General features: G+C 43.6%; 1 protein-coding gene across 1 annotated transcript in view; it reads right to left on the bottom strand.

The window, feature by feature from the left end:
• Nucleotides 1-23,149, bottom strand: part of GRIK3 (glutamate ionotropic receptor kainate type subunit 3) — a 1,130,254-nt gene that overhangs the window by 537,806 nt on the left and 569,299 nt on the right. Inside the window, exon 6 of the mRNA XM_078681209.1 lies at nt 8,973-9,146. Within this exon, the coding sequence (XP_078537335.1) occupies nt 8,973-9,146 (174 nt within the window). The remainder of the gene's footprint in view (nt 1-8,972; nt 9,147-23,149) is intronic.

Genomic DNA, 23,149 nt, shown 5'->3' on the forward strand with positions numbered 1-23,149 from the left:
TGGTGAAAGGAGCAGATTGCCAGAGTATTTGGGACACATAATCCCCAATCGGGGGCGCTGAGGTAGCACTGTTACCACGTTTTTGTAAAGGTTGAGCAGCCAGGACCTGGCGGGGAGTGTGATCTCTCAGTGCCCTTTCTATTCAAATCCCCATTTATGAGGAGCCTTATATATGGACAGTTTATGCTGGCTCCCCCCTCAGATCAAGCCACAAGGCAGGAGGAGCATTATCTCAGTCAGATGGGAGTGGTGGGGATTGCAGTTGGGTGGTCCTCCTGCAGGCACTCACCGGCAAATACTGTGCAGCAGAAGTTCACGGCGGCACCTCATCGAGCGGGAGCCACGTTGTGTATTGGTCCCATGTAGTGCAAATGCAGGCTGAATTCCAATGAGCCCACTAAGTGCAGTGACTTGACGCCGACGGGGCAGCAGCTCAAAGGTGGGAGTGTGGGGGAGCCCACCAGCACTGCTTCGCCCACGCCCAGGGTCCGGTCAGGGGCCTCCACCAGTGCACAAACTCACTCTGATGGTTGAAAGTCCAAAGATCAGCATGGTCATGGGCCCCACCTCCACTTGAAGGCAGTGCTCCGGCAGGGGCCGTAGGTCCCATTTTTGTCAGGCTGTTTCATGGGCAGGACGGAAGGTTTTCGAGGGGTTCTCTGCCACCCCATGAATCCTGTCAGCACTGTGGGCATGTAGGTAATGTTGGCAGTAACCAGGAGTCCTGCAGGATGATGGTCAGTGGACTGAGTAGGCAGAGCTCTCTGTTCCTCAACTCACCCGTTCACCATCTTGGCCACACCCCATCCATGACACTGTTCACCATAACATCATGATTAAAAGAGTGAGAAAGTGATTGGAAATCATGGAAACTTTTCAAAGAATCCTTCCAGAACTGCAACCAACAAATAATAGAAGAAGTTATTCCTTCTGTAAAGGGTGCCATGTTTCGTGCATCTGGGGGTCTTACCTTTTTCTTAGCTGTTTAATTTATAACTGCTATTACAGTTTGTGAAGGGAACCCCCATTATTTCCTGATGTATCCTGAAAGCAAACAGATCCTTCTTTGCATTGAGTATGATTTTGGAAGTCTTTCAATCATCAGAAAGCATATGGAACAGAAGTACATTTCGTTCAAGATCAAGGACAACAGCCGCGCATCTCATAGTGACGAGAGAGAGAGAGAGAGAGAGAGAGAGAGAGAGTGAGAGATTTGGTTTACTTATTGCTGTAACAATTGAAATGTATTCCTAACCTCCATTGGGAGACAAGAATTGGTTTTAAATTAGGATTGGATCGTCATTAATCTTTCAGAGAGCATAGACAAGGTGGTTGATGGTTGCTGGACTGTGCCAGTACTATCCTGTGGATCTTGGCTGGTGACAGGCTGCTTGCATCACAAAGAAATTAGATCATCTGTCCTTACACCATACACTATCATCTCCAACCTCAAAAGCCCTTAAATGGCAAAGCACCATCTAATATTACAGAATGACGTAACTGATTAAAGCAATACACTACAAAATTCACACACACTGGCAAGACTTCGGTTGCACTCACTGTTGGTTAAACACAAAAGTATGCAATTGGAGAATTCTGAATATATACGGCCAAGCTCACATCCATACCAAAGTCACTGATCAAAGTACTGTCAGACCTCACGTCACGTGGAAATTAATCATGACTACTGTCAACTGATGCATATAATCATACCTACTAAATGTATATGTAGTGTACAACTATATAAATTTTTATAGTGCTCTGAGGTGGCTACAATTGTGGAATAAGTAAGGCTACATGGACAAAATTACTTTTTTTTGCACTCATTAAATTAGGGTTTTTTGGCAATTACATATTTAGACCCACAAATCACTTTACATCACCTTGGAAGAAAACACCTGCACATAAGGGTATACTGTGAGAATATAGAGTTTCATATATTGTGCTATTAAAAGAAATGTTGTAACCAGAATTTTGACCACCAAAATATTGTGAGGATAAGTATGTGTAGATAAGTATAGATTTACTATACTTCACTTCACATATAAGTACCTTGAAACAGTGTGTGTGTGTTTGCGCATGTGTGCGTATGTAGGTGTGTGCGTGTAGGTGTGTGTGTGTGTTTGTGACACAGGTATGAAGTTAAGAAAAGTAAACCTATATTTAGTATTTATACCTAACTTTACATCATTTTGTTAGTTGATATTCTGCCTGTGACTATAAGGACTTATTTGAAAAACAATTAACACCGGGCACAGTGCTATTTACTTTAAAAGGGCATGAAATCCATGAAAAACAATGACATAATAAAAATCACGACAGTTGTAATATAGATAAATAAAATATATATATATTTTTAATTATTATTCTTTTTGTATATTTAGGTAGAAAATATATATATATACTTTACATATAGAAATCTCGAAGAGATGAATAAATACACACTCCCAATAAGGTAGTGAAAATTAGAACCACATGTACATATATATTCAAGTATAGCCTAGAAAAATATCTCTTCAACAAGAATTCAATACAATAAACCAGGTCATTCACTGATACCACTTACAATATTGATAATTCAATGTAATTGATAATATATAGCCTAACAGTGTATTATATACTTAATGTTATGTTTTATCATTATGCAACTTCACATACGATCTGAACCAAACATGCAGACACTGGTGGTATACGTTGAAAACCTGTGACTATAAGGACACTCCACTGCCAGAAGTTGCTTTTTAGATCCAGGGTTATTGCTTCACAAAAGCCTCAGCAGAGAGCAAATTCCAGCTATAAATATGTTCTATATCTTGTACTTTGTTTTCTTCAATGCAGTGTTTGAATTTTAAAGTTGTTTTCTCCATCTTCAGACACCAAGGACCATTAAAACCCAGCAGGACGGCCGTAATGAGGCTCGGCTGAACACTCGCTGCCTCGCTGGCGTCTCTCACATCAAGGCTGCACTTCGCCTCCAGCGCTGTGAATCACTAGATTCAATAACTCTCCAGACACAAATATCTTCTTTATATTTGCAGCGTATAAAAAACATCTCAGCCTAAACTGGACAGCCTCGACTCCTGGAATGGGAGGACGGGGACATGGACTCAAGTGTGGTGTGTTAATGATGTAGTAAAACATCAGAAGCCAGTCCAAGTTTGGTTCAGAGCCAGGTGACATGTCCTATTGATAGTTAGGGCCAAAATTTGATTTTAGCCAGTTTTATTGTAAAATGTAACAATAATACTAAGCCTCACTATGTGACATAGATGCCACAGCTCTTTATGTTTATTTTTATTCTTCCAGTAGTTTAGGTCATACTTCCATTTTTTTAAGTGTAATATTTCTTTATTAACTATATACATTCTCAATTAAAAAGTGGGATTTGCCATAGATTTTCATGAATACCTGCAATACAAGACTTTCACCCAGCTTCAAAAGATATTTTCACATGAAGTCTAACTGGAGGGAGTTTAAATGCAGAAAATGCTGATTTCTCCATAGGGCTGCAGCACTACTCACAAAACATATATGTGTTACTGTTATACTTTTAAACACATTTAGGGCCCTGCTACAAGGCAGGCAGAGCAATATACTCAGGGAACATCACGCCACCTGGCCACAAAAGGTTCATTGTTAGTGAACCCCTAATTACCGGTCACAGTAAGTGTCTGATTTTACTGGGTGAGAATTCACAACCTGTATATTTGCATGAGAGCTTCGGCAGGGGATGTCAGCACAAGCCACACTCCTGCTATGGCATGGGGAGAATCCATTGCTCCACCTCAGCAGCCCCTGAGCCAGCCCTGCCCCAACACCCTCCCAATCTCCAAAACCCTTTGTTATCCGCACTGTAACCTTTCTCTCGCGATCTATCTATCTATCTATCTATCTATCTATCTATCTCTATTTCTCTCTCTCTATGGCCCTGTTATTGATCTACCCACAGGGATGCATATTAATGTGATAACGTTTCTCCTGCCATAAGTTATAATCAAGTCACTGTACTTTGAGGAGACTCTCAATATCAATATCATTTTACGCATGTAGGAAGTATTTAATTGAATATATTACATTATCATATCCTTTGGCATCATTATTTAGAGACCATGGGCCTGCAGTTTACAGCACACACCACAGTACTAAAAATGGATATTACACATATCCCTGCACTACGTGGCAGGTACCATGTGGTGCCTGCCACATGGTGCAGGGCAAACCCAAAACTGAGGGCCAGGGGAGAAGGGGGCCCACTATGTGCCCCCAATGTCCCTTTTCCGCAAGCCTTTTCATGGCAGTTAAACCTCCATGAAACGGCCAGCGAGGAGAGACTTCATAATCCATACGGCGGTGCCCGTCAGGCACAGCCACCATTGTAGGGATCGATGTTCCCTCTGATGGTCCGACGGGCTCCTTGAGCCCATCGGATCCATGGGGGTCGGTCTCTCTCACAGCCACCCATCTGCCCTCCATCCTAATATGGTGGGCGGGAATCTAAATTTCGATGGCGGTGGGACCGCCACCGACGGACTGGCAGTGGCAGTCGCACCATCGTTGTAAACAGGCCATTTTTTTAGAGTTTGGCAGTCATGGTGCTCCATCACAAATGTGACAAAGTACCCTGTCCACCAAACTCTCGACCGCCCAACCTTCCATCTGTGGTTTCTATTGGCTCCATCAACAGAAGGCTTGTTCCAAAATCCTGACAGAGGGCTGGAAGTCTCAGTAAGGGCATTAGACTGCCTGACGTATTCAGGGCTGATAGTCTGATGTGCCTTTTTTCTGTTCGCTCTTCGTGGGAAAAACTGGTAGTGATGAACATAAAAATTTAAATAATGACCACTGAAATCCAGGAAAGAACTCCTTGCTTGTGAAGATCATTAGTCATTTGTTTTTCATAACACACACTTTGACAGTTGGCTGTTAAAACTGGGCAGTCCACCAAACTTTTAGTACCTTCAGAAAAACCTCAGTGACGGCAGTCCTCTAAAGATGCAGGGATTACCCCTAGCCCGATGGTTCCCAAACTGTGCGCTGCGGCTCCCTGGTGCGCCATTAGGAGTAGCCAGGGGAGCCGCACACGATGTGGGAATGAGCTTGTACCGAGGCAGCTTGTAATCATGTGAGAATGTTGTAGCATTTAAAAAAATTGTGCAATGTGTCTCGAACTATGTTTTATGTCTGTATTTACAATTAGCAACAAAGAACACGACAAAACTCCTGTATCCACTAAGACCGTAATAAAAAAAATGTAATGCTACATATTGCGTGTATTTCAAAAGAAAATATCAATATATGAGAAACTGTATTAATTGTATGTCAACTTTCTTGACTCGAAATTGTATTGCTACCACCTCTGCTGCCCTGTGTACATGTATTTTGGTTTGTGCCGTCCACCCCACCAGCCACCCACGATTGCACCGTGTGTACATACTTGTGTATATGCGCCTCTGTGTTTGTGCACGTGTGTCTGTGCGGGTTTCTTCATGTGTGTTCCTGTGTGTGTACGTCTCTCTGCGCATTTGTGTGCATGCGTTTCAGTGTGTGTCTGAGTAAGTGTGCCTGTGCGTGTCAGCTAGTCCGTCTGCATGTCTCTGCATATGTGTCTACGTGTTGTTGAGCATCAGTGTGAGTGTGTGGATTGTGTGTGAGTGTGTGTCTGCCTGAGTGACAATATATGTGCGTGCGGGGTGGGGGGGGGCATATTGCACGAGGGTAGTTGTGACACCGTCGTGCCTCGAGAGGAGTGCACTATCCCGGGACATATTCAAGTCATTAAAAAGATATTTAAAGTCCGCCGTGTGGAAGCACACCTTGCCGTCGGTGTTGGGGGAGCGGGGCTTGAACATTAACTGCAGCCCGGCACAGAGAGGCTTGTGGGGGAGGAGGCGACGGAGGGCAGGCACCGAGGGCGCGAGAGCAAGATTCACACAAACAGAAGGTGCTTCCTTCCTTCACACTGACCTTTCCAGGCGCTGGAAGCAGCCGAGTTGTAACTGCATTATTCTCAGGAAGATTTGGGCTGCTTTGGGGAACTAGAGGGTCGACTCAGCCATTCATCCTTAATGTGTTGACATTATGATAAATAAACTGGTTTCTCTATATTACATGGCCTGGTCTCCTTATGAGAAGGGCCTGGTCGCCATATCATATATGCTGGCCTGGTATCTCTATGCACCGGGTCCCCGGATCTAGTCCGCTTATGTCATGGTATGGTAACCCTAAACGCAAGGTCAGGGACTGTCTTACACAGAAACTCATGCACCGCACACAAGCCTGGTCCATGTTACCCTTCACTCTGCTCACTCACTTCTAAAGTTAACACCAACTTATAACAATGTACAGGATGGCGAGGGGCAGAAAGACGAGGCTGGCAAGAGATGGACCGGCTGGGCCAGCGGGTAGAAGGTGGCGGATGGGAAGAGGCACTCTTCCCTCCCTCCCACTCTAGTCTGTATTTGTTTCCGTCTGCATTATATTTTTTCCACATTTTATCTGCATTTATCCGTATTTAGGGGTCGAATATAATTGCGGTGAATCCGCATCCTCCGGGCCGGTGGAAGTCACTGCCGGCCCGGAGGATGCGGACTCACCGCCGTGTTACGAGAAAACACCCACCGCCAGATTAGGATGGCGGTGGGAACAGCGGCGGACGGCAGGTCCGTCCGCCACTTATCCACAGGGTGTTGACTGCAATTTGGTGGCGGTGTCTGCAAGACACCGTCAGCCAAATTAGGATGTGTGTGTAAACATGCTTTTCCGCGATGGCTTTTCCGCCGTGGAAAAGCATGTGGACGTGTGCTTCTAAGGCCCCTTGCGGGCCCCCAGGGTGAGGAGGGGGGTGCACATGGGGGTACCTATAGTACCCCATTGCATTTGCATGCACAAAGCGGCAGGCACCGCGCGGTGCTTGCCGCTTTGTGCATGCAAATGCAAAGCATGCACTTTTTAACCTTGCGGCGGGTGCTGCTTGAAGCAGCACCCGCCGCAATGTTAAAGATACGGGATGTGACCGCCAGGGTGGCGGTCACATCCTAATCTTGTATGGAGGGAACTCTGCTGCCCCTGCGGACGGTCCCTCCACCTCGGGGGTGGCAGACGGACGCAGGTCAGTCCGCCATCATAATCGACGTCTTAGTGTTTTCTGAGACAATGAACCTGGAACTATTATTTTTCCACTTTTCTTTTACCGAAAAAGGTACACTTGAAATTGGATGGCTGATGGGTTTTACAGATGCTACAAGAGGCCGTATATAATGCATAATTCATAGTTAAAATATAGATATATTACTTTAGAATGTTGGTACAAGCACACCTGCAACTGTTTAAAGCTTCATTGGTAAAAAATGTCCCTTTTTCAATTGATTCCTCTCGTCTCCTCGTTGGTCTGCACAGCTATTGGCATTGTGATGGGCAGCACAAAAGATCTGAATGCCTCGTTTCTGTGTTTGTTTTCATATGTCACAATAAATGTAGACAGAGAAATTGTGTTCTCACTGTATTTTCCATTAAAGGGCGGTACTGTACTTCGAAGTGAATGAAAGAATCACAGTTACCTTGTCTATTTTGCAACAGAACATTGAATTTGTGGCAATTGCAGGGGTTAATTTTGGCCGGTGGTTGAAGGTGGGGCCCGCGGTCCCACATGTTTTTGGGGACTGGTGCCTGTTTTTCCTCACCAAACATTTATACGTGGCAAGAGACAGAGAGAAAAACGCAAAAGGGAGAAGAAAGAGACATACGGAAAAGCCATAGCAAAGGGAGAAAGTTGGGATGAAAAAGAACCAGCGAGTGTGAGCTAAAGGGGGAGCCACAGCCAACTGCCAATTAGGTGGAGGGAGCCACAGGGCGAAAAAGTTTGGGAACCACTGCCCTAGCCCAAAAGCAATCTCAAAATATGGTAGTCATCTGTCAGTCAGAGTGGCAGGCGCAATGTCCTCCGTCACCCTGATGAACAAAGTATATACCATCAAACATAAAGCAGGCCCTGGTCACTTTCCTCCGTTTATGCAAGAGAACCGCGGACTGGCAGATTTATAGAACACACCGTTATTCGGCAGTATTTCCTGGTCCGTAGCTATCATCATGAATGAGAAAGGTATATAGAAGATAAGATAGATGAACAGTCAGGTTTTGAATCATTGTGCACATTTAGGTAAAATAAGTGTGGAATATTAGGCAATATATAATAAGTCATGTTTTACATTTTATTTAGTTTATTGTATGTGAAGTTTAAAACCAGATAAGAGGTTTGATATAGATTTCTGCACTCCTTTAACTGAATTACTGCGGTGCATGAAATAAACAGACAACCACAAATATATCTCAATATTCGCTAATGACTGCTTATTTTGTTTCCAAATTACCTTTATAAAAACATTTACTTCAGAACAAAAAATATTTTCATGCATTTCAACTACATCATAATTTTGAGAATAAATGTATGTACACTTCCAAATATGATCCCCCAACTACAGCCTATTCTCCGCAATCCCAAGAATCTTTCCATTATTTCCTTTAAAAATACAGAATATCAATGCCAGACTAATAAGTGGCCTAAAAAATCAGCTGTCGTTTGAACACTGAAAGCAGAAGCTAGCTTTTAGATTCCTTTCTTTTTTCCTTCTCTTAAAAAATCTCATCCTAATTTTATGACACATTGAAATTGAACATGTAGGCAGTGGCAGACCAAGCAGATAAACGTGGTGGGGCAGGGTGGTGCAAGTGACAAATGATGTAATAGGGAAAATAAAATCAATAAACCACTTACCTTGCACTGCCAGTGCAAGGTAAGTGGTTTTATTAATTTTATTTTCCCTATTTCATCATTTGTCACTTACACCCCCCCCATCCACGCCCCACCTCGCATAACTGCATGAGCCGCAACTGCACATAGGATAGCATTTGCTAAATGTCTGTGACCATACAAAACTATGGGTGCTGACATCTTAAACTTAAAGCAATTATCATACCGTCATTACTCCATCCAGCAGACCAGTCTCAGGCTTGGGCACAGCTTGAAGGCGTTCCATTGACCACTTTTCAGAGATCATGCCCACATAAGGATTCTCAACATTCAGAATGCGGAACCCAGTCAAATTGACTCCAGAATATCGATATGGTTCCAGGTCCAATGCGTACAAATCCTTTGAAAAGAAAGAAACCAAGTAAAACATTTGGTGGCCCAATTTTTTAGGTTGTCTTTCACAGTTTTTTGTCTTTTTCCCTCAATTCCACGGATATCACTTCAAAACTTCTCCTCTACCTAAATATAATCAATCCCAGGACTGAACAGAAAGGGATCTATTAAAGAACAATACAAACAGATTAGAAACCTCATAGACGCATAGACGCATGTACGCCATTAACATTATTGTGACAGCCACAGGATGTCTAGAAGTAAGTCTTTAATGCACATAAAAAGGGGACTCCCTGCAGCAAATCAGAGTTCCTGAGGCAGGGAAAGGGAACTACAAAAGGGTAAATCATCTGGCAACTAATACCGTTGCATCGAACACACAGATATCTATAGTAAAAGGGCTCTAAACCAAATTGATATAGAAGAATATCAAGATATATTTTATTAGGAATAACTAAATCAACATGAACAACATCACATAAACATAAATATGAATAAAACGTTTATACTGAATCATTAAAACATTTACTTTCACTCACCTCACTTACCACACTCATCCACAAATTCTCCAATCTGTCATACATAACAATATACAGAAGACTCTATCATTTAAGTTTCAATTCATTACATATCTTATGTTTTTTTTAGATCAGAATGCCTTAAGCAACAAATGAATAAAAATGACAAAATACTTATTTTGGATTCCTGAACTTGATTTCTAAGCAATGTTAGAGCATCACACAGCACTTGAAGTTACTTAATGTCCAGTTTCTTGACTTCTGGATACTCTACGTGTGTTTTTGCAAACCTGCCTTCCTCAGGAGAGCCACACTTATTCCCAACACATGCCTGGTTAATTCTCACAGGAATATATGCATATGTATACCGGTGCTGCAAGACTAAGAAAAGAATAGGGTATGAAATCCTTGATAGGCAATCTGAGTATGCCCCAGTTATCTTTCGGCGGTGTTGAATGCGTCCAGCTTGACCGACAGGAATCTGATCTTAAAAGTGGCCTAAAACTGTGCCATGATCACTATTTGGATAGTAGATTAGGGTTACTGAGAAGTCTTCTCTGCTAGTAGTCCATCGACTCTGTACAGGATCTCAGCCCTCTGTTGGCCTCGAGTCCTCGGCTCGACTGGCGTTATCTAGCGTGGCTTGATGAAAATGTGTATGGTGCCTAATCGGGTCCAATGTGTTTCCAAAGAAGTCCGAGAAAGTAGGTCTTTGTGATTGAAAACATACTTTTAGCAAGTTAATTCACTCACCGTATTATTGAATGCCAAGCTAACCCCATAAAATGCTACATAGTTTTAGAAGTTTTATAGTATGCTTCACCAAAATTGGAGAAGTGGAGTACTGTAATTCGTCATATATGTAACAAAAATAGATTAGGAAGGAATGGTTGAAAAAATGCATTCAGATCTTCCTTCTGAATAGCTTTCAAAGATCTTTGTGGGTGTTCAAATGGTTTATTTTATGGGTGCAAATAAAAATGACAGAAAAATGCAATTGCACACATGCAAAGTAATTTTTATTTACATTGTATCTTATGTACAATTTCACTTGTGAAAACGCTTCAAATACCCGCAAGTAGGAATTGACTAATATTGTCAAGGAGGACTTTTGCAAACCTGCAACTGTAAAATGTTTCCAGCAGAACTTGGAATCCTCTGTTATTTCCTTACATATGGTAATATGCGTCCATGTGAAGTGTTATAACTGAGTGCAGGTGTCAATTGCGTTTTGCAAACTGTCCCCACAAAATTCATCTAAGCCTTTGAACGAGGGGGCTCTAGTTTTTCAACTGAGTTTCAGTGGCCACATTTCAACAATAAAAACATTTCTGGCAGTTTCTTGAATCACTCTGGATGTGAATTTCAATTGAATACATGAGGGTGAAATGTCTGGACAGATCAGATATTTTTAATTGAGGAACTTAATTTGTGTAACCAATGTCAAGAATGAAGTGCCCGCCAACCTCCAAAAGAAATCTGGGGTCACAGAAAGTGCCTGTGACGGAGGCGGGGGGGGGGGGGGGGGGCAATGAATATTTGTAATTGTTTTTCGCATTTCCCAACCCGTAGGCACTTCACTAATTCAAAATTAGCTACAGAGGCTTCCTTTTCATCCTCCTCTGTGATGTGGATCATGTGGGTGCGCGTTTTAGGCCCAGGCAATCCCAGGAGGATTTCCCAAATTTGCCTGGGGCATTGCCCGTGCAAATGAGCGAACAGATTTTCACTTGCTCCAGCACCTCATCGAAGGCACAGAACACGGTCAAACTGAAATTAGGGAGGGGGTTCACTGACTGTGTGCCACATATGATGTAGTAAATAGTCAGTGCACCCTCTTGGAATGTCCATTGAGAGAGGCACCGAATTCCCGGGGTCCCACGTATGTCTCCTCAATTTAGCTGCAGTCAGACAATGTACTCACCACTGAGGTTGAAACTGCCAGTCTGCCAATGCTTTGTAGTTCTCAGTTCAGGCATGAGTTTATACCTGCACGAAGGAACATAAATTGTGTTGGGGATACGTCAACCACAACCAATTGTAGGTGCGCCTAGCATGGCTCGAATAGTGCAGATTTGTACATACTACTACCCCTGGAGGGTATATAAAACCAACAGAACCCTTAGGCCGCCAAGCCTATTTCTGTTATTCCAATAACATGCAAGGGTATAAGGTTTAGCCATATGTTAAACACTGTGCTTTAAACAGGATAGGAATTCGAAGGATTATGTTTAGGTCATTTGCTTTGCGCCTTTCCATGGTAAATGTAATTGTTTGATTGCACATTTGATGTAAAGGTCAAACTGAACGGGCATTTGCCAAGACTCGTGGAAGCAGGGCGGTTAGGAGAAGATAAGTATTTATTTAAAGAAATGCCCTGACACCAATAAAGCATGTTGTCCGTTCCAGAAGTCAGCCTCAAATGTCTTCCCAAAAGTTGCCTATGCCCAAGGTTCTACACCAGGATGTATGGACAGCAAAGAACCCTGGGCATATATATGCACACGGCAAGGAAGAGAGCGCGAGGCACACAGTAAAACACAACATCTGTCCCTGGTGAGGGTACAAGGAAACTGATGCATTTACCATCAGGACAGTGCATCTGATAGGCTTTAAAAATGGAGTTCATATATCAAGCAAGATTGAATAGAATATGTTTGATCAATTATAAAACATAGACGCTAAAACCATGGAATGGGAGGGACCCAGAATAAGAACATGTGTTTCCTTGAGTTTTTTTGTTGTTACTTCTGGCCATATTAACGACAACAGAATTTTTCTTCTAGATTTACTCGTGCCTTTTGAGGAACTTTTTACAGAATTAACAAAGTATACGAGAATTGCTGCTGGAAATCTAATAAAATCATAGATTTCCAAGAGCTGTCGAATTTCACAAAATTACACTGCGTGAATACCAGTCCCCTATATCGGAATTAAATATGTAAATGTGCTCTTCCCTTTCCGACCCTGGAGAAGCTGTTGCTGTTGCATTTCACTGTGGTTTTACATATGTTACCAGTTGGAGAAGCTATTTGAAAATTCAATGAATCTGCGATCAGTGCTTCTCACTGAAAATAGGCAAATTTGTTCATTTGTTTGTGATTTGATTCTGAAATAGAAACCCTTGATAGAGGGTTGCAAATAAGGGGCGCAGGAGGGATTATCATGGGAAGGTATGCTGTTTGAATGCACTCCTCGGTGGCATTTTTTTCCCCAGTTTGATTATCCAAGAATAATTTGTACATCTTTTAAGAACACATCTATATCAAAAGATACTCCACTACTTTAAAACCGGCTAGCAGTTAACGTCAAAAGTAACTTGGGTCAAGACATGCTTGGGCTAGAGCAACAACTACATTGACCCCCTGCAGAACAAAACTTGTCAGCAGGCTAAACTAAAAAGGATACTGAGAACTAGGCAGCCAGATTGTGTGTAAACCACCGAAAGAAGGAACACATCAAACCCACCTTAATAGAACTGTGCTGGCTCCCAGTGGATGCTGCGACCAAATCTAAGGCCCTCTGCATAGAGCACAAAGATTTCGGCACAAAGGCCTAGAGTCTCTGTCGAAACTAATGGCGTAACATTAGCCCCTGCGGTGCAGGGGGCCCCCTTCGGCACTGTGCAAGGGTGGGCCAAAGAGCACAAGACAGGGTCAGGAGCATAGGGGACCCTCCATGTACTTTGCAAGGGGGGCCCTCAAGTTTTGTTACGCCACTGTACTCGTAACTAGCACGCGGCCACATACCCACTAAAACCTTCAAGTAGACGCCACCTCCAGTGCCCCTCGTTTTGCATATTTATTTCTTGTAATGATCTTAATTGCTCTGAAGGAACTAAGGGCCAGAGTAGGAAGCCAGTTTGCGATCGCAAATGCTGAAATTTGCAGAATTTCAGCATATGCGATCGCAAATTGGTAGTGTGCAATGTAGCACATGTAAACCCCTTTCCAAAATAAGGAATCGCAAAATGTGTGATTCCCTATTTTGCGATTGCATTTAAGGAATCGCAAATTGCGATTCCTGAAATGCAATCTAAGAAGCACAAAAGATAGTGGGATTTGGCCTTAAGGAATCGCAAATTCAAGTTGGTGGTAATTTGCGAATTCCTTTAAAAAAGCACTTTTTTGCTTTTTTAAAAGTGCCATGTGGCACTCACTCATGCCTTTAGGACATGTATGTGCGCCACATGTGCCCACAGGCACATTTCAGGGGTGCAACAAGGTGTCCCTCTGGAACCATTGCAGCTTTGAAATTGTGCACGCAATTCGCGCGTACCTATTGGGTACTCGCAAATTTCATGGATAATTCCTGTATTGCGAATCACAATTTGCAATTTGAAATTCACATTTAAGGAATAGCAAAAATATTGCGATTCCTACCTATATGGCATTTTGCGAGTCCTTGATAGCGATTCCCTAAAAATCAGTATTAAGGACGCGCAAAACTGCTTTTACCTACATCTGGCCCAGAGGGTCTACTTGTGCAGACAGGCCCTCTATGTGTCTCCCATAAAATGTTCTGATACACCTGACGATTTGCTGGGAAAGGTTGTGATGATCTTCATGGACGTCTGCTGTCTTGGTCTTGGACATGAAAAGAGTCCAGCTCTCTTCACATACATCAAGAGCAGATATTCCCATGGTCAAGTGTTCAACCCATTTTTAGATTAGTTCTCTATTTCCAACAAATCTTTATAGACTAACCAGCATCTCTTAGAGAAATAATCAGCTAAGCACTATGAAATAGTGTAACTGAAAACATCAAACCATCTTGAAATGAGAATTTTTAAATTGACTCTCCCTCCACCAAATCACCAAACCCAATAACCCTCTTCGTGTCATCCAGATGGTTGGATTGTCAGCTCAGGTGGCTACTTCTCCTTCACCTTTGTATGATTAAGAAAATGTTTCTTTGACTATGCAATTAAAAATTAATTCACTTTTTTACTATCCCTTACACTGGTTCGTGCTTGAATGATATCGATACTTACTTATCAGAGTTTTGGTGAAGCTGAAAGTAAGGTCAAGTAATTGTTTCCTTTTCTTTTCTTTGGAGTTTTATATAGCGCGATCGTGCAACGACGGTATCGGAGCTCTTTACACGAGCATCAGTTGCGTTACAGGAAGACACTTTGGGGCTTATTTACAAGCCCCTTGCATCACTTTTGCGTCATTTTTAACATTGCAAAAGCGGCGCAAGAGGCTTGGTAATAAGCCCCTTTAATGTTTGTTAGACACGGGGAGATTAAGTGATTTGCACAGAATCACAGAATGATGCACGTCGTTGCCGAGACTCGAACCCGTTTCCCCAGATTTGAAGTAGACGCCCTACCCAGAAGCCAACTCCTTTCTCCCTTACCTGGTACTGTTTGCTGCCACTCCCCTGGACGATCTGATACTAGTGTTGGCAGCCTCGAGCCGTGCTCCCACCTTCAATAGGGCCGCTGGTCAGTAAATTGCCCTCGCCGCATCGATATTCTAGCGGATGATGCTTATGAAGTCAGTGTTTTTTTTATGTCATTCGGGGAACACAGACGTGTTAGTTCACAGCTGTTCTGATTCAAGTCTTAATGGCAGGTTAGTGGTGCGTTTCGGGTTTCGCAGAGGACCGACTGCTGCAGCAGTTGTTTGTCCATTGCTGTTATGAGGACATCTCTGTAACGCTGGTGTGTCAGTCGTCTGCCCTGTGGGCTTTGCAAAGATTCCCGATCATCTCACATTCCAGACCTCCTTCTGAACTGTGACATCACTGCTGACGCCACAGTGCCACTCATTATTAGCAGGGGCTGAGGTATTGACTACATCTTAACTAAGCAGTGGGTTATCAATGAACGTCACTGTCTCCTGGGCAACCAAGTGTTCCGTGCTCGTCATCTTTTTATACATTAATCACAGCTGAGGGCGAGGGTGACGTTCTTATTTTAAGGGTGAGTGATGTATCCCTTTAACTATCGCTTGGCATTGGAATGCCAAGCGATGTTGCGTTCTGTCGCCATGGTGCATGCTTCTGATGAATGTTGTTAGCGATACAACAGTGAGTCTGTGTCCGACATCGCTCTGACTGGTACTTTTTGTCAGGACACAGGAGGTTTAGTTCCTGTATTCTTTGATCTCTAATGTAGGGCATGGATCTCAGCATTTTACAATTACGAACATGTAGTATTACCAAGGAACCAAATTAATTTATTTACAAGTTTACAAGTGTTGATTTATTTTAGCTTTAAACTTGAATGTATCTAAAAAACATTTCTAATGCATGAAACATTCCCTAGAGCAGATAAGCATGTCCAACTATGATATTTAAAGGTGTTTTAAATGCACGATGGAGATTAGAAGTACACTGGGGGCAGCTGAGCCAAATAGTAAAAGGATGAACAATATGTTCGAGATTGCTGTAAATCTGCAGATTCCAGCATTCTATTTATAAGAGTTTTTGGGAATATTGACATTTAACGCATTGTTATAGATGGAACCATGGCATGATGATCTTAATAGGAAAATAGAGATAACCCTGGTTCCTGTGCAAAGCAGCTGTATTCACAAATGAAAGGTCACAATTTTCTATGCACGGTTATACACTGTGATTTGCAGTTGATTTGTGCGCAGCAGTGGACGCCATGGAAACCTTTGCATTCCAGTGTGTGAAAAGGGGCCTCAAATGGCCGTGTTCACCTCTTCTGGCCACCTGCACGGGAATGCATCAGCAACTGGCCAGCACTTATGCAAAGCGGGGACTGTGGCAGAGAGGTTCCACTCTCTGGGGTGCAGTTGTTGGCATTGGGGTTGGGTGGGGCCAACTCCCAATGTGTCACTCTTCTTGGTATTGAACCACGTTCATTTAGCTCACAGTGGCTGCAGTTTCAGTGCCTAGAAGCGCAAAAGCGTGCACGAAGAGCTTCAGTCTGTTTCACACCTTTATTCCTTCGTTTAATGCCTTGTCCAATGAGGCGGACCGCGCTCCGTTCCACAACATTAATGTTCATTTGTAGGGAGCTGTGCACCCTTCTTGGCAGCAGAATATCTGCGATGTGCTCTATTTACCCCCTAATGCAAGACAATATACCGGCCCGTTTCAAAGTGCAGTGCAGTGCTGCGCAAAGGTAGCACCGCACTGCTGGAGGCCCCATTCACCGGTGCACAAGAGCTAAAACGTGATGGTTTCCAAGAATTGATTTCCTATAAATGGATGGAATGAAAGAAAAAACACACACACGCGTTTAATGACAAGCTGATAGCAAACGGGAGAGGGCTCCAACGATCCTTGGCTCAGCTGGCAGTGAAAAAAAGGTGCTTGGAGCTGGCAGACAGGGCGCGAGGAGTGGAGACCCTGGTGCATGCGGCTGGCAGGCGGTGGCAAGGGGGCGTGGCTCTCAGACACTCGGTCGGGTGATAATGGGTTTCCTGGCCGCCAGGTACGTCTGGATATTAGCTCCAAGCGCACATAAATTTGCAGCAATCAGGAACAGAGTGCAGCTCTGGGTTGAAAGAGGCCTTTCACATCACTCCTAAAAGCAAATCGTTACTGACGAACTACGTCACAAACATGCACAAAAGCAAGAAACCCACTGCATGAAGCTACACTTTAACTTTTCTTTGCCACCAATTGTGAATTGTTCATTGCAAAAGAACATATGGGGAGCACGCGGAGGCAATGGTGCCGTCCTGGGTGCTAAGCCAGACAAATGTTAATAGACTTCTCTCTTAAAAACAATCTCATTTTAGTTATGCATAATCTAACAACACCAGCTGTCAGATATGCCTGTCTGCTCTCTCCCGCCTTCCTGCCATATTTCAATTGAACGTTAAAAAGGAAAGAAGCACAAGTCTCAGCACGAGCTAGAAATGTTTCCTACAAACCTTGCTGTGGTCTAAGGGCCCCCACACGCCAGTGCAATAATGTGGGCGGAGCAAGGCCAGCTGAGGTCACGTGTGCTGCTCCTCAGTACAGGCCAGAAAGGTGATAGCAATTGGGCAGTTTTAGTACTAGATGAATGCAGACTCCTTGAATGTAAAATATCACAAAGGCTTTGATTTAGGCAGCTAAACTTTCCAATGAATAAGTGAAGCTAACACGTTATAATAGTACGCGCACAACGTAACACTCCCGCTCACTTCTAAACACCTTTCCACACTGCTAATACCAGATAACTTGTGGTGAATATTAGTTGTCAAGGTAGGTGTATATTGACAATAGTTGGTCTCACTGAGGGGAACATGGCAGCTGCTAGCTAGTCGGTTGCGGGCCCGCCAGGAGGAGCGTACCTGTTTTTGCGCCGTGTAGGCGATCCCCCGTGCCTTGCCCCATCCTCCCCATAACCATACCAGAAGCGGCACCCGTCCTCCTTGCCTCAGATGCTGTTGCAGGAGCTGGAGCCATTCAAAGTCATAGCTGCCAAGGTTTCAAGAATGCTATATGTGACATTTTCATAATTTGAGTGTAATTATGAGTGACATAGCCACAAATATGAGTGACACTTTCTAGCAAGCAAATCAAGCAATGAAGACAAGGGAAAAATATAAATATCAGAAATTACAACCATTTAAGCACAGCTGCTAATTTTTCAAATTGCTTATGTGTGACATTTTTATGGATTCAGTGGATTTTTGAGAGACATTCCGCGACTAAATGTGTGACACTTAAAGTGACTCTTTCTTGCAACCAAAATGATGCAATGAAGTCCATGGAAACAGACAAAAATCGGAAATCACACTCATTTGTGCAACAAAAAAGTGGAACTCTGCAGCAGGTGCTTTTAAAGCTATTATTTATTTTTTAAATAATCAGCACCCTCCACCCCGACCTCAGCTCCAGGTGCGGCTGAACCACAAGTACAAACGGGATCTCTGTCAAAAAAGCAGAAACCCACTGAGCTATCAACATACAATAGAGTTCTGTAATGGTGGCAGACTTTCTTTATCTCAGGCATATTAACCCTCTACAGTACCTATGGTGACAGTGAAAACTGCCAGTAGAGGAAACTGTGACCTCTCTCCAGTGGGAACATTAATCACAGGACGTATCTGTGACTTTCACTAAGCAATTCTCTTAGTGCTGCAAAATTAAAGCCTGCTGCTTCATACTGTCAAGCAGGGATATTAAATCTTTTGAACTAATAGGTCTGCAAAACTACTATTTTAATTAGACAAAACTACTGCATTAGAAGGCCCTGCATTTATAGCACAGGCAAACAACGTTAGTTTGTACATTTGCAGCATGGCGCTATGCTGTGCTGGAGCCACCTTCTCATTCTCGTAATAAACATTTTACCTGTCAGCAGCAGTAAATTATTATATTAAAATGTGACTTACTAAAACCCTTGATGGAATTATCCACTTAGAGGAGCTGCTGGTGTGGCATCGTTAGTCTGTCTCTTCTTGAGGGTCAGCGAGCCAGCCGTGCTGCACTGCCTTAGCCAGTGCCAACTGCTCCCACTGTGAGACTCATAATGTAGTGGTAAGTCCGGGTATAAGTTAGGCTCTGCATGGGCAGGGCACAGCAACAGCACATGGCAAGGTCAGGAGGAGGTGAGCAGGTGATCGGCCATGCAGCAAGATGATGTGCCGCAGAACAGCAAGGAATTCCTAGGTGCCTTACGGCCCGGCTGGCGTGCAGGACATTGAACATCCTTTCACAGCCTGGGCCCAACGGACACATCTCCTCCCCAACCAACAGTGTTTCCATGTGGGACTTGGTGGTACCCGGGGAACATCTACACAGCGTTGCAGAGAACCTCCTACTTACAGCTAAAGACGTCTTAAATGACTGCGAATGACTCCTCCTCAAATGCATCCATCTGCATGTGATAGCAGATAACTTTCCAGTCAGACTGCAAGTATTTCAAAGGGAAAAGTCCCCGACGGTGATGATAATTAGAGCAACTTTGATGAAAGAACTGGTAGGGCACCTCTCACTACCTTGACTGTGCACAGACAGGCCTCAACAGAAAGACTATTGTTTACCCTTCATTTTCAAAACTCAAATTAGGAACGCTCAGTCCTATCTGACATCTTTAAGTATGTAAATGTGTCTCCAACTGCAGCAACAAGAGAGAGAGGGTGGGAGGGGGTTAAAGAGAGAGAGAGTGGAAAATAGAGGAAGGAGATAGATAGAGGGTTACTGAGAGGAACGATGAAATGGGGGAGAAGAAGGGGAGAGAAAAGGAGAACTGTGAGCAAGACTGTGAGGTGAGGCTGAAAGAAAGATGTTTGAGCTAGAGGCAGAAGGGATTGCAAGAGAGGGAGAGAGAAGAGGCTAACAGAGTACGAGAACGATAAAGATAGAGAGTGGGGTGCAGAAAACGAGGGTGTGAGAAAATGGAAGGAAGAAGGCGAGACAGAGAGGAACGATAGAAAATGAGCAAGCGAGGGAGAATGCTGGAGAGAAACAGGGCGAGAACGAGGGAGAAGTTTTAACTGCAGAGTTCTGGGGTAGTAGTAGTGTCAGCCATTGTTGTGATGTAGTGCGTGGGATCGGTCTGTGTGTAGCGTGTGGTAGTAGCGGAAGGCCTTATCTTAATGTAGGGTGGGTGTGGTCTGTCTGTGTTTTGGTGCAGGGCGTCAGTAGTAATGACAAATATGAGGCAGGAGTCCGAATAGTGGGATTGCACTCACAAATTTACTTGAAAATGCACCATTTGCCCATTCTTTTTTTTCAAAATTTTCTCTACGCTGGCTCGCCGCAGTGAAGTACGACTATTGGTTTACGCCTCACCACTTTCAAATGTCACCAGCCGCCACTGACATAGATGAAGACACTCAAAAACATGTTTGAGCGTAGGTAAAGACTCCCAACTCCTGCTGCCAGTGCTGGATTTTGCCTTGCATGTCCAGGCCTTGCAAGTCATGGATGCCCACAACATACTGAGGGTTACAATTATGCAAGAGGGGGGTGGCATCATCCCAGGGTTTAGGCATCATCGTGCCATAGATGCCTGGAGCTGCCAACATTATGCTTAAGCTAGTTTCATTCAAATGGTAGGCACCATCATACCATGGATTCCCTTAAATTGCAAAGAATTATCAACATTATGCTGGCTATATACTGGAAATGCACCAGTCACACACATTCAGGCATGCGCACCCATAGTCTGGCACACGCACTCTCACTAACTGTACTAAATGTAGTTACTCTGCGAGGCTGCAGTGTGTATGGTGCAAGCTATACCCCCTCTCCCTCGTGGTACCTACAGCATAGCAGGAGGTATGGGGTCGAACATGCAGAACTTGAATTCTAGCTGTGGTTTGAGATCTATAGTGGTTGGCTGTTATTTAGACATCTATTTTAGTATTTGAGGAACTCCCTTGAATAGGCCGCCCTACTGTTCCTTGTTCTGTGTTTTGTTTAAACTTACGGTGAGGGGAGACACCTTCCAAAGTGTGGACTTTCAGTCAATCTGGTGTGTGTCATTGAAATTACTATTTTCAGTTGTCAAAACAGCAAAGCTGAAGCAAAACCATTTTTTCACTATTAATAGACTGTATTGGGCACCTTCAAAAATAGCTAAATGCGCCCTACCACCCAGTCCCAGATGTAGAAGGTGTGGCTTTCTAAAAGCCAATGATGATCATGTCTTTTTTCGGAAAACCAGGATAAAAGCATTCTATGTTGGCATAGAGGCTCCCCTATAAGATATAATTGGGGAAGGAATAGTCATAAATTCACAGTTGGTCCTCCTGGGAGTGGTCATGGTAACACGTTGCTCTTTGCATTTGGAGCAGCAAGGCCTTTTGTTTTATTTGATACTTATAGCATGGAGGGAATCTTCAAGAAGTGGACAGATCCATCGCCCCTGGAAGTTGCAGAGTGGATAAAAACGGTTACCTGGTTGTGGCTTTTGGATCTGGAATGTAAAACTGGAAGTGCAGATGGGGTATGGGCTGGCTTCTCCAGAAAGAGTGGGTTTTAGGGAAAAGGTCTGGATTGAATGAAGTCGTATTCTATGATACACCAAAGTACCACCCTAGGGAGAGCCCCCTTGGCCGGCCTGAATGGAGGGGGCAAGAGCGAATGCACTGGACCACGAGGTGAACAGATAGAGGGGCCCTAGAGTTGCAGACGCTATGATGATATGCTGACAAAAAAAGGTAGGTGTTTAATATATGAGCACATGAGCAAGAAGATCTTAAATAATGGTCTTTCCATAGTTTACAAAGCTTTCCTATGTTTACATCCCCCCACATCGTGGCAACATTTCCTTGTGAGTGCTACTAGGCACCGAAAATGGTTGTGCCATTGTCTCGCAAGTTTACTTTAAACGTGTATTCTTAACAGCTTTGACACTGGAAGGATATTGATCTTTGCTTTCATGCAGAAACCTAAAAGCAGGCCAAAAGTCTTCATTTAAGGTAAAACTCCATGTGCACAAACATTCGCAAACTACAGATAGCAGTTAAAGCACTTGTGAGAAATGAGGGAAGTTTGCAGAGAAAACATTGCAACTCCAGCCAGACACACCTAATTCTTAGCTAGCAGAAAAGATTGGTGGCATCTAATTTGCTTTGATTGCCTTTGCTACCCTTTTTACATTCTCCTAGCAACGCATGCTTATTCACAACAAAGTGGACATTACTTTTGCATAATGAATGCACATGTTACTTAAATACCGCTGCACTAATAAATCCATTTTTTGAGTTTTCCTAAGTCTGGAGCCCCATGGGCCCCCACCTTGCACCAGGGGAATGCTTTCTATGCATGATCTGTCCTGCTAGGCATGCCCCCATAATTATCTGCTGCCACGCCATGCCTGATTGACCTCCCTGTTCAAAGATCAATTATCACTCGGTCTTGTGACCCGGTCCTTGACAATTGCCTGGACCATCAAGCTTTTACCTCCCAGGTGTCATTTTGAAGTTCAAATATGTTAATGGGGACAGCCCTTGGCAACCAGTTTGGCGTTGGTAGATCAGGGGAGAGCCTGCCCTCCATCTATTAAACTTTCCTCTGCACAGTTCATCACCCACATGTCCCAAAGTTCGCCTTCCAGCCCAAGAGAAGCCAGGGCAAGAGGTGAAAAAAGGTAAAGATAAGAAGGCAGGGCCTCAGGACAAGTATTACCAGGGAAGCTGATTATTGATAAGAGACAATTCACAGAAGGAAAGAGACATTTGTATGACAGCTGTACCTTCTATCTGCACTTGCATTTTACCAATAGACAGGCAACACTCTAGATAACAGCACATGCCACCAGGCCTAATTAGTAAAATATTATGTGCTCAGGAGTCAGCAGCGGGCGCGAACAAATGTTGGGATTGCTGAATACCAAGGTTGTGTAGTCTCCATTCCCTCTCATGCCACTTTCTTCCCAAACTAGACACCCCCTGCCTTTTTATTTCACTGTTGCTGGTTCTTTTTCTATACCTGCTTTCTCCCTTTGTCACAGTTTTTTCGTTTTCCACATCCTCCTCTTTCCTACTTTTGTGTTTTTCTCTTTCTTGCTCTCGGTCAAAATCTGATGACTAAAGGTAAGGGCCTGTCCCCAAAAATGAGTGCC

The sequence above is a fragment of the Lissotriton helveticus genome, chromosome 3_1 (assembly GCF_964261635.1).
Source record: "Lissotriton helveticus chromosome 3_1, aLisHel1.1, whole genome shotgun sequence".
NCBI lineage: Eukaryota > Metazoa > Chordata > Amphibia > Caudata > Salamandridae > Lissotriton > Lissotriton helveticus.